General features: G+C 37.3%; 1 protein-coding gene across 3 annotated transcripts in view; it reads right to left on the bottom strand.

Annotated features, from left to right (window-relative positions):
* Rtel1 (Regulator of telomere elongation helicase 1) overlaps window positions 1–13,498 on the bottom strand; it is a 35,404-nt gene that overhangs the window by 18,203 nt on the left and 3,703 nt on the right. For all 3 annotated transcript variants that reach the window (XM_069818939.1, XM_069818942.1, XM_069818940.1), the window contains exons 4-9: window positions 13,046–13,212; window positions 10,360–10,614; window positions 8,423–8,536; window positions 7,858–8,061; window positions 3,813–3,995; window positions 328–455 (exon numbers count right to left, since the gene is read on the bottom strand). In XM_069818939.1, the coding sequence (XP_069675040.1) occupies window positions 328–455; window positions 3,813–3,995; window positions 7,858–8,061; window positions 8,423–8,536; window positions 10,360–10,614; window positions 13,046–13,212 (1,051 nt within the window). The remainder of the gene's footprint in view (window positions 1–327; window positions 456–3,812; window positions 3,996–7,857; window positions 8,062–8,422; window positions 8,537–10,359; window positions 10,615–13,045; window positions 13,213–13,498) is intronic.

Raw genomic sequence — 13,498 nt, forward strand, 5'->3', positions numbered from 1 at the left:
ATCATGAAGATCTGGAACACATTCTTCTATACTGTCAATCCATAAATCACAAAAGAAGTAAATTAAAATCATCAGTACCAGTTGCAGAAGACACAGCCCTGCAGTATATATTGACTACACTCCAACTCTGGCTACTAGCAACAGACATCTATAATGAACACCGATCAAAATACCCCTCATTTCTCACGAAAAACAAGAACTGAAAAGACTACAGCGGACTATAGTGGACTTTATGTTATCAGCAAACAGCTAAATACATTAAGAGGACTGATTCCTGTAAGTCACAAATTCTCCATTCTGAAATTAATTTAATGATAAAATAGTTACCCAAATGCAGGGCTGAAGCATAAAAAACTCATTACTCGTCCTTTTCCATTGCTGGTAGATGGTTTGGTTTCGCCCCATGAAATGGATTTATTTTTTGAGCTCTTTGGTTCTTCCTCCGTTATATGAACCTGTGAAGAAATAACACTTGATGTAAAATGTAATACAAAATGACACAAACGAAATTATTCTTATCCTTTATATATATCACATAAAAATATGAAACAGAGTTATTATGTACCATTCTCTGGTGCAATGTATGTAGTGTGAATTGTCCCTGTATATATTACATTCTGATCTGTTTGAGAAGACAAAATAAAATCACTATAACAATTACATTGGGAGTGATACGAAAGTATGGGGCGCATCCAGAAAGTAAGTTTCCCTATTTTTTTAAAAAAAGAACACACACTTTCAGGAAAACATTTATTGGCAACAGGTACAGCAATGTTTCAGCTATTTTTCAACATAGCCACCATCAGAATTGAGACACTTGTATCATGGGATCAACTTTTGTATCCCTCTGTCGTAGAACTCTGCCGCCTGTGAATGGAACCAGTGTGTGACAGACGTTTTCAGCTCTTCGTCATTGCCAAAACGCTCACCGGAGGACAGGAATTTCTTGAGGTGCAAGAAAACGTGAAAATCGCTGGGAGCAAGATCAGGACTGTAGGATGGATGATCAAACAACTCCCAGCCAAATTCTGTCAAAACAGCTGCTGTGCGCCGAGCCGTATGCGGACGAGCATTGTCATGGAGGAGCACAACACCTGCAGTAAGCATTCCACGCCTCTTGTTTTGAATGGCACGTCGCAATTTTCGCAGTGTTTCACAGTAATGGTCAGTGTTCACTGTTTCACCTCTTGGAAGGAAGTCAATGAGCAGAATGCCCTTCCTGTCCCAGAACACCGTGCACATCACTTTCCATACCGACAGCGTCTGTTTGAATTTCGTCCTGACCGGAGATCCACTATGCCGCCAATGCATTGACTGCTGCTTGGTTTCCGGGGTGAAGTGCGAAATCCAAGTCTCATTGCCCGTGACAATCCTGTCGAGGAACTCGTATCTGTCATCATGATACCGTTGCAGAAATGTCAGTGCTGCTCCTAAACGTTGCATTTTGTGTTCGGGTGTCAGGTTTTTCGGCAACCACCTGGCACACACTTTTTTGAACAGCAGGTGCTTAGTGACAATCTCATGCAACAAGGATCGCGATATCTGCGGAAAATGGCTGCTCAGCTCCGTAATCGTGAAGCGACGGTTCTCCATGATGCACTGCCGCACCAGCTGAATACCATCATTGATGAGGGACGGTCGCCCACTGCGCTCTTCATCATGGACACTTTGACGACCTTCGGAAAACTGCCTACACCAGCAACGCACCATCTGCTTACTCATGATGTTCGGCCCATAGACCTGACAGAGCTGCCGATGAATTTCAATTGGCGCAATGCTTTGTGCATTAAAGAACTTTATCACTGACCGAACCTCGCAGGCGGCAGGAGAAGGAATAAGAGCTTCCATTTTGGACCACTGCTGCCACGCTACTGGCACCAGGCGGGACCTGTCCGACTGGCATATGATTGATATGTCATAGATCTGTTACCCATGCGCAATTGACATGGCTAATTACGTTTACTTTCAAGGGGAAAAAATCGGGAAACTTACTTTCTGGATGCGCCTCGTAATTTTAGTTTCAGTAAGTCAAAACATTCTTTTTACGAACAAAAGAAATCAGATAATCAATTAGCAATGACTGAATAAACAAGATGTCATTTACTGCAATGCAACAATGAATGTTGTGTTTTAAATAATTTTTTTTAATGTAAGATCAGTTCAATGTCGCTATTGCAGTGAGTATGGTGTTTCAATTACAATTCGATAATGTTATTGTACAGCACATTTAAAGCAGGTCGATTAAGAAGCCACACACTGATTAGACTTCAGAGTGTTCTCGATACCAAAGCTGCTGTTAGTGCTGCTATGATAACGAATTTCAAGAAGAGTCTTAAAACAATAAATTGTCCACAGAGATGGCAATGCCATACACAACTTGTCAACATTCTCTAGAGCTGCATGAAATGTGTTCAGGCATTACACATTGTGAATCTCCAAAAATGGATCAAATCTTCATTTCATACACAGCTGCGAGAAAAAAAAACCAAGTAGACACAGTGTTACAGTAGTTTGGCACAAAACTTCATCTAAAAAATATCTGTGCCTGCCTGCCCACCTGCGTGTGTGCGTGTACCTTCATAGTAACAATTTCTATAAATACAGTGCCTAGTTACGAAACATATGAATGTTAAAAAAATTAAGTGATTTTTTTTACATGGTTGAATTTTATTAGGTTTCAGGTTTTCTACAAAATCTCAACATTAGAACTAAGGATTGAGTCATTAGAATAGCCACAATGTCATTAGCATGGAGAATCAACTTTTAATAAGTAAAATATAATAATATTATGGATTTATTAATTTGTCCTACAGAATAATCTCTGTAATTGTTGACAATTAATATTTGAGTAGAAAAATTTGCTCTGACGCCGGGGATCGAACCCGGGTCCTTGGTTCTACGTACCAAGCGCTCTGACCACTGAGCTACGCCGAATTCAATTCACAGCACTGGATCGAATCTTCCTCCTTCAGTGTTTCTCTTTGTGGCCTGACTCCAAGTTAGGCATATATGTTGACGTATATGTCTAGTGTCAATTGCCATTATACTAGGAGCGCACTCAGCTGAGTGACTTATTTGGCTGGGATTCCGCAGTTATGATGCACTGCTAGCTATGAGAATATTATGGATTTATTAATTTGTCCTACAGAATAATCTCTGTAATTGTTGACAATATTTGAGGAGAAAAATTCACTCCGGCGCCGGGGACCACTGCATTCTGACCACTGAGCTATGCCAAATTCGATCTGGTGCTATGGATTGAATTCGGCGTAGCTCAGTGGTCAGAGCGCTTGGTACGTAGAACCAAGGACCCGGGTTCGATCCCCGGCGCTGGAGCGAATTTTTCTCCTCAAATATTAATTGTCAAATATTAAGTAAAATATAGCTGTTTATGGAAATTCAGCTCTGCTGGCTATACTGCATATCCTCACAATGACTCAGAATCGAGAAAATCTGTTTCCATATTTCTTTTTCCAACTTCAAAAATAATTTTTTATACGAAGTTGAAAACGCCCTCTAATAGTAGAATCACCCATGTGTCTGTGTGTAAGTGTGTGTGTGGGCATGTGTATGTGATCCCTACCCACTTTCACTTGCGTGATTCGTGTCCCTTCTACAATGTATTTACAGATTACAGATAGAAAGATAGTAACCAATCTCATGCCATGGTATTTTTATTTTTATTTTATGTCTTCCCAAACGAATTACCCTATATTATTAGCTCCTTTATTGTGCAATGATCATTCAGTGAGTTAGTAATGTCTAGATTCAATTTAAGCTCAAGCAAATGAATGACTGAATAACAGACTCACTTTAAAGCTTCTCTTGATCTGCTCTGCATAATTATTTGATCCCCTGTATATAATTCGTAATAAGTCCAAAAATTTCTGAATTCCTGCGCCTTTGGAGTGAAATGGTGAATTTCCAGCAACAGAAAGATACTGGACAACTTTCACCAGCAACTGTATCAACAGGTCACTCTTCTCATAAGTTATCTGAAACATTAAAGGATACTCAGCTTCCATATTATTGCACATTCAAAATTACCACAGCAACAAAGTTATTTAGCAGCTACTCATCTGTGTTACTTTCTTATGATTGGTCAAATTATTTCCACATAGTAGGCCTGCCTCCTTGGTTATTCACTGCTAAGCTAGCTGTTGCAGTTACCAGACAATGCAATTCTGCATTTAGATTGGCAACAGGCCATGATTGTTTGGCCAAACACCTGCATAGAATTGGAATATATCAGTCCCCTAACTGTCCATTGTGCAACTCAAACCAAGAAATGGATTCGGAACACCTCAAAATCTGTGCTTCAGTGGCTGGTCATGATAATATCTTTGAAAAATATTGGTGTGCAAGAGGTCAAATGACTTTATTGTCAAACGCCTGGTATTAGAAAACAACAACAACAATGCAATTCTAATGAATTCACTGAATGCTTGTGAAACATATCGCTGGCTAAATGTTACAAGGGTGTATGTAGTAATATTTCTGATATAGACATGGAACCTTGTAATATTGAGCCAGTGATATACTACCTATCCCAATTACTGCCACAACAACATTAACAATAATACTTGAAATGAAGGCATTAGAGAATCTTTCCGCTACCTTGGAAATGTCACGAAAAAAAAGAGAGAGAGAGAGAGAGACCTACATACAGTATTAAATATTTCCCTAGCTGATAATAAATATTTTTAAATGACAGACGCACAGAGTGGATGGTAACCTCTGCACCAAAATTTAAGAAGCGATTGTATATGTAAAACATAACAAAACTTATATTACACTTATCCTTCCATGAAGCACCATTAAGCAGGAAAAAAATAGTCTTTGCTCAATGTTTGCAGCACTCTATTGCGGTAATGACCCGAGAGAAACGGCTGATTGCTATACAAGCAGATATGTAAAAATAATATTAACAGTTAATGTCTTGAATATTTTTTTTGCAAATTAAATCGTTTAGTTCATGAATTTAAATTGAATAACAGCAAAAATGGTTGAAATAAATCTTGCAACCCAGCACACATCACATATTACCGACTGAGTACAGCAGAAGGGGAGGAGAAAGTAAGGAGGTAGACCATGCTTCCTTAGAGTTATAGCAGCAGCCGTGATGTTGCCAAATGCTTTATAAAAACATAACAATTTCCTCTATAACCGTGAATGTTAGAGAAAAAACTTATTTGGGAAGCACATATGCTGTCCACATAACAAAGAGATGAAGATAATTTCATTATAATTACATATATAAAATTTCATCGGCATTTCTTCAATTAACAACACAGAAAATTATCTAACAGTACAGCTTATGTGAAAGATCTGAAAGCTGATCTACGTCACTTGGGAGGAGAGAGAACAGCGTAAAAATGGTAAGTGCGCGTGCACTAAACATCGAATTGAAAACATAAACCTGTTAACTTGAGCTGCTAGTCCGAGTCCTCAAGTTCTGCTATCCCGTCCATTTTACTGTCACAGTTGAAACCATCATTATCATCATTATTGATACCACCGAGACTTATGATACTGGGGTCTGTGATATCATCGAATAATAACTAGTGCTTCACACATATATATATTTTTTTTTTCAAATGTTGGTTTCAACAAATCATCACTGTAAGGAATGGCCTCTTTTTCAAGCCATTCCTTCATTACAGTTGTTGAATTTTAAGAGGAGGCTCTATTTAAAGCAACATTATGGTAAGGAGTGTTATCAAATACAACAGATAGCGGGGTCAAATTTAGAATCAAGTTCTCTCGAATCCATTTTTCATAATTAACTTGAATTATTTGAGAATGATAATCGCCAGATTTCTTCTGAGATTTCGAAATTAGTATGCCATTACAAATGAATCCCAGCTCATCTTCGATGTGTATTATTACTCGTAGCAGGCGCTGTGAGATACAAAATATTTAAGGAGTGGACTTTCAAAACACTGTTTTGTACATTATTTATTTTCAAGGAAAATTGAAGGAAAAAAAAAACTGCTGTACGGAAAATGAAAAATCTCGAAACCAATTTCATATCTACGTAACTGCAGAAATTACTGTATTTTGATGCGAAACTCGTATGTATAATATGGAAGCTTATATAAGGATTATAGCCATATTAAAGCAATTTTTATGATTTTGGGCAAACTAATTTTTTAAAACCTACTCCTCATTTCTTCTCTCAACTCAATAATTAAAAATAAAAATCTACTCCTCATTTCTTCTCTCAACTCGATAATTAAAAATAATGTCAGGTGGTGTATCCTCCTTTGCCTAATATCGTGATTTTCAACTAATAGCAACGTACTTGTATTCCATTTCTCCCAACAATATCCCAGTTTTTTGGCAGAGTTATAACACTAATATTGCCCTATTAAAGCCAATTGCGTCTTTCAGTTTCATTCTAAATGTAGTGACTGTTGCAACACGTTTCTCAAGGTACAGTCACAAGTCGCTACTTTTGCTGTGCAACTTTTGTACTGCAGCTGCAAAAGTTGCGTGTCGTGTTCACACGTAAGCCAAAAGTAGCGCGCTGCACGTTACTTTTCGTGCTGTGCAACCCGAGTGCTGCAAAAGTTGCAACTGGAGGTTGCGAGTCTGTTCACACACAAGGCGCTACTTTTGCAGCCGCAGTCATGCTGCAGGTTTCCATCTCCGTATCGACTTCTCAATATCATTTTGTGGTTATGTTCGCATTATTAATAAACTCATGCGAAAGCTTCCTTATCTATTATTTGCTTTTCTGTCCTAACTAGTATTCAGAAATTGGCATTATTTTTACTATAAAGTTTTTAAAAACGCCTATATACTTAAATGATAACCAACAGCATATTCACGTAATCAATGTTGGCAATCCTCCTGTTTGAAACTACACTACGGAAAATTAAAAAAGTGAATTATATCGTCAGAAAATATGCTCAGACTGTGTTGTGCATTTAATAACTGTTACAAATAATTTATTTTCATCACATCTAACATTAAAATACATCCAAACAATAAAAGTACCATTGGCACATTTGGGTGGCAACACTGGTCGCAACCGCAGCAAAAGTTTCAACAAAACCGATATCAAAAATGCTGCGGCTGCAACCCTGAGAACCCTGTTCACACGTTGCTACTTTTAAGCTGCGCGCAGCATGAAAAAGTAGCGAGCAGTAGGTTCGGCAGCTGCTACTTTTCGGGTTGCACCGTTGTTCACACGTCGTAGTACGACAGTTGCGCAGTTTTTTGTGCTGCATCGCTGCAAAAGTAGCGACGTGTGACCGTACCTTCAGTTATGTCCTTTGCACTACACTTCCGTCACATGCGTCTAGTCTGAACATACTCGTTTTAAATTATTATTCTCTTCTTATACGGCATTTCGATAGATGTATCATTGTCTCTCAATTTTTCTCGTTTCTGCAACATGTTTTCATACTGCTACAGGACACGTCTGTAGCCATTACCACTCGCTTTTGAACTATGTGTAGAGGAATTTCATTTCCTTGAGAAGCTTCTTTGGATGTAAACACCAATAGATACGTCATTTATAACTTCTTTGGTTTCATTATGAAGCTTCTTCCTGTTTAATTTTGAAATAACTGCTGGATCCATTTCCTTAACTACAATTGCAAATTACAAACACTTAAACTCTTTATACACACTTTAAATACATACACACTTATAAATGCATCCACTGAATATTTATAAAACTTCCGTAAAGTAACACAAAGAGATTCACTACAAGCACCTATCAGTGAGCAAACGACAGGCAAATGTTTTGCAAGTGGACTTTACGCCTGACCAGGAACCGGTACTTGTCTTTAAATCTCAACAGTCTTGAAGCTTTCAGATCTTTTGCGCGAGCTCTAAGTCATATACCTCTGCTTTGGCTAGGAGACTGATGATGTAGTCCCCATCAAAAGTTGAGCCTTCTGATGTAACCTGGATAGCATCAATAATTTTCTCCAACTCCAAGAATATTGTCTTGAGAATACAGAGTTCCTCTGGTGTGAAATCTGAAGAATCACTGCTTTGTGTAAAGTCTGTAGCAGACTGTTCTTTTTCAGCAAAATCCTTCATGACCTGCAAGAAAGGAAAAGCGTGAAAAAAATAATTTACTGAGAAAACTGGGGGAAAAAAAAAACACTAACTTCGGTCACACACCTGACAATGATGGATTATGCATTTAAAAGCACCAACATAACAGCTGCCATCGTATATAAAAGAAACAGTACCTTCAGCACTTATATGAATAAATAAATCAAAATCATCATCATCATCATCATCATCATCATCATCATTAAAACACGTATAAGGCATCAAATAAATTAATAAACACATAAATAAATTAATTAACAAGCAAACAAATAAATAAATAGCTTGTAAACAAGCAAGTCACAGCATTCTACAAAATTGTATAAATTTAATATAAACTTTTCCTCACCTCTGTGATTTCTTGTATACACAATGCCACATCTGTACTACGGATCTGGACAGAAACTGATTCCTCACACATTTTCTCTACATTGTGAGCTTCATCCAATATCACAACGTTTCCCTGAAACAAAGGAATACTATCTTTTCAGATGAGGGTTCAATCTTTTATGGCAAATGTGCTCAGAAGAAATGCAAAGGTGTCACTTTTGTACCTTTGCATCGCACAACATATTCTAATGTGGAAATTTACTGGAAATATCCCCGATGTAATATATAAAATAAATACAGCACAAAAAGCTTTGTAGCTTATTTAAAAAAAAATCATTTAGAAGCAATTTCCTATTTTCACTTTATTTTAGTTTTTGAATTCTATATTAAATGGTACACATTTCGTGGTACAGTAGTTCCGATTTCAGCTTTAAATTTCAACCTGCTATGCACCATGAAAAATTCGGATAAAACATTAAGGGTGCTATTCATAGACATTTCGCAGCATGCGCTACAAGCGTACTAAGCTAGCCCCAGCTATCCACTGGTTACTAGTACAGAATTCAAATCATATCCTATCGCTATCACTGGTTTATGAATACGAAAAACGCTGATCACTGGAAACCCACGCTAAAAATGTCTATGAATATGGCCCTAATAAAATATAATTAAGTACAACAAACAGTAAACGAAGCTGTTTAGTCACTGGGGGACTTCTTTTTTGATTCCATACAAGTATGACAAATGAAATTCGACATTTATGTTTCTTCGGAGGTAAGTTTCAAGATTTAAGAAATAATTCTCAATTACCTTGACAGCCTTTACCCTTTATGTATCACAGCAAAACAGAAGATACTGTAGACGCCAAGTGATATTATAACAGATAAATGTGATTTCAATTCCATCCGACATTAAGTGAAACAATCTGATATCTGTCTAGTTTAAGAATTACTACAAAACATTACTATAAGGGTCACTCCAAAAGTAATGCACAACATTTATTTAAAAATTACATTTTTATCCTACTGCTTTGCTTTTTCACAAAATGTACATACATCCTTTAGAAACAAAATGTCACTTTTCCACATAATCCCCGTCCCTTTCAACTGCCGCATGCCACCTTGGAACAAGAACTCGTATACCTGCACGGTAAAAGTCTGAATCTGAACCAACACTTCTGAACCACTCTTTAGCAAAGTGCACAAGGGAGTCATCATCTTCAAACTCATTCCGTGAAGGAATTCCTTCAGTTAACCAAAGAGATGGTAATCACATGGTGCCAGATCAGGACTGTAAGGCAATGTCTCCAGTTCAAAATGGTGGACCATGTTTCATCTACTGTCACAATTCTTGCAAGAAAGTCATCTCCACCATTCTCATACTGGTCCAAAAGTTTGCTGCACACTGTTTTTCGGGTTTCTTTGTGGGCTTCTGTCAACATCCTCGGAAACCACCTGGCACAAACCTTTTTCAACCCCAACTGTTTCAATATTCTGTACACACTTGCTTCTCCTATTCCAACTTGGAGTGACAATTCTTTCACTGTTACACATTTGTCAGCCACAACCATGTTGTTAACGCGCTGCACATTATCATGACTTCATGCAGTGCAGGATCTGCCACTGCATCTCCATACACCTCTTTAAACTTCTTGTGAATGTTTGCCACTGTCTCGTTCTCACAGCACAGGAACTCGATAACAGCATGTTGCTTCTGACGAATGTCAAGTACAGCAGCCATCTTGAAGGAGTGCTATCATGGCGTCATTCACGGGAATTACTTAAATTAAATTTGAATACAAATGGGAACGATGTATCTGCAACATCATAAATTGCAAAGGTGTAGAATATAAAATAAATTTTAAAAAATGTTGTGCATTGCTTTTGGAGCTACCCTTGTATTACAATTTATTCCTCATCCTCATTCCTAACGATACGACATTATTAGATTACTCACTTGAAGTTCTATTCCTTGATTCTTGAGGTGTTTGTTGTCTAGGATGTAGTTATATGGCATAAATACAACGTCTGCATGGGTTTTTAACTCTCGCGCCATAAAATAGGGACAGACACGCAGCTTACGTCCTGCTTTCACTAAATCTTCAATATCCAAAATGCCAGAGTCCTGTACAGATGGATCCTCCTTCTTCCTTTCTAAATTTGTGAAAAACGAGCAGGCACCTTTCTTGGTAAGTGCTTGACACATATGCATCTGAAAATTAATCACACATCAAACTTAATTCCATAAATAGCAGAATCCAATCGAGTAGTCCTTCAGTTAATTGGGACAGCTATTTATTTGGGGCAATCCTTGAAGAACAGAAACAAACCGATAATATGAGCTTATTTTCAAAACGTCACTTGTCCATCTGATAACGAAAATGAGCTTTCAATTCTTCAAATATAACTCCACATACAACTGCCATGATCTGGCTTCAGAACGCCCTCTAAACCACTAAAATCTAGAGTTAAAAGTGAGTATTGGAATCAAACTGACTTTTGTAAACAGCAAAAATCGTGACACAATATTAATTCCAGCTTTGGAATTCTTTTATTCTTTCTCATGCTATTTGTTTCTAAATGTGCTCAATCTCTTTGGTTTCATAACGTCTCTTGCCTAACTGGTAAGAAATTTTAGACCTAAGAACATTTTTCGTGATTTCCCACAAAGTTATGGGAATGGTCAAGAGTAGTTTTGAAAATAAGCTCTTCATATATAACATTAAGTTTCTTCACTTCTTTGGGCCACCATGTCGCTTAATCAGGACAATGAATGGGAAAGGATGGGAAAATTCTTCCTTGCAGCACCATGTCCTTGATACAACCAATGGACATGGAAATTGTCACAAATTTGAAGACATGGTATCATGAAGAGTGGGTTAGCTACATACTTTAAGTAAATGAATAATGTGAATCTCGCATTAACCTGAATGACAGACAAATTCAGGCTACAGGAGAGCGATCACTTTCCGTGTCAAAGTGTGTATATTTATGTGCCTCTTGTATGGTGGTTAGGGTTGCCAACCCTCCTGTATTTCCCAGGATCTCCCATATTTACCTCTAATTTTTAATAGTCTTCCAAATGCCGTATTTTTATTCTCTTCGAGCAATTTTCTGCCTAATTTTCGCATAATGTAAAAATATATTCGAAACATTTAATTTTCAGTGATTGAAGGTGATTTATATGGTAGATTCTGTTGTTCCAGAGATGCACTGAAATGTGCAGTCTCTGTAGAAGGTAATACTTGCCAGAAATAGTTTCAGGGCTCACTAGTTTAAAATCAAACAGTGGTAGAGTTACAAATTTGAAAGAAAAAAAAAGTAATTGTGTTGTAAGCGCATCAGGCAGCAATGCTCATGCAGAGAGTGTTTTCTCTTATGAACAGTAATTGAACAGATGTTCGAAACAAGAGCAAGACAATCTAATCAAATCGGAACTGCAAATGACAGTCAACTTCAACTGCTAATGTAGGGAATTTTTACAATTTGTTTGAAACTATTACACAAGGCAAAGTCTCAAAATACTCTTAATTTAAGCCTAACTGCCTAAGTTTTAGTAATGCTAACTCGATTGAATAATTTATCAATTTTCTATGTGAAATATTGTAGATGTCTTAGTCTCCAGTATTTTCTTCAAAAACAGTTGCAACCCTAGTGGTGGTGGAAGAGAAAACTTTACAGTCAACTTCATCAGGTAAAATAAATGAATTTATCATATTATTATAATATTGCATTATTAATATTATTATTTTTTTATCATCATCATCATCATTATCATTATTATTATTATTATTATTATTATTATTATTATTATTATTATTATTATTATTATTATTATTACTGTTATTATTATGGTCCCTATCACTACAACATGGCGCGTCCTCAGGTTGCGGATCGAGGAGACGACCTCCAGATATGGAGGGTAGCTATGAATATATTGAATAAGCAGTCATGGACAGCCGATGAGGGGTGGTTCTCCAGCTTGGGGGTTGGGCGAAAGGGCTAACAACCCATCACCGTAAAAAACAGCTTGTTACGAAACCTTCAAATAAGCTTCGGAATGGGACTGATTCTCTGGCACGGCCACAGCAAAGGTCCTTAGGAAAATATTTGGGGCTAAGAGGGATGAATTTAGGGGAGAATGGAGAAAGTTACAAAACACAGAACTGCACGCATTATATTCTTCACCTGACATAATTAGGAACATTAAATCCAGATGTTTGAGATGGGCAGGTATGTAGCACGTATGGGCAAATCCAGAAATACATATAGTGTGTTAGTTGGAAGGCCGGAGGGAAAATGACCTTTGGGGAGGCCGAGACGTAGATGGGCAGATAATATTAAAATAGATCTGAGGGAGGTGGGATATGATGATAGAAACTGGATTAATCTTGCTCAGGATAGGGACCAATGGCGGGCTTATGTGAGGGCGGCAATGAACCTCCGGGTTCCTTAAAAGCCAGTAAGTAAATAATTATAAACTAGAAGAAAGTGAATTTAAGCAACACATTCTGATTGACAGCATCCCTACATGCATTGTCAGGATGACAGACAGGCACAAAAGTCTTTCTGGTAGTTAAACTCTTACTTCTCATCATTTTGGACTGTTGGACACCCAATGCAGACACATCCCTTTTACTTACTTTCGCAATATTATTTTGCTCCTGTGACACTTCAGGATGTATACACATTTGGTCTCGAGAACCTAGAACAGCTATTCTTGTGTGTTTATATCCAGTTTTCTTCAGTTCCTGAACTGCTTGTGACAGCTGTGAATGTGTACGTGATGCATAGATAATTTTTGTTCCACCTATAACATAATGTACAGTAATTAATATATAACATAATGCTACATATTTGTTTTAAATCAGTGTAATTTAAAGACACAATAAATTTTGATACAAGAAATGGCAACAGCATAAAAATGCGAAAGTAAATTCCATACTAGCCTAAGTGAGAACAAGACTTGCATTCTCAGTGTCTTTAAAATGATTGAAGAAAGCAATCCAGACATTAAACTCGAAGATTCAACAAAAGAACAATTTAAAGGACTGAAAATACTGGTAATCCATGACAGGCCAAAAATACTGTCTACT

The sequence above is a fragment of the Periplaneta americana genome, chromosome 2, assembly GCF_040183065.1.
Source record: "Periplaneta americana isolate PAMFEO1 chromosome 2, P.americana_PAMFEO1_priV1, whole genome shotgun sequence".
Lineage (NCBI taxonomy): Eukaryota > Metazoa > Arthropoda > Insecta > Blattodea > Blattidae > Periplaneta > Periplaneta americana.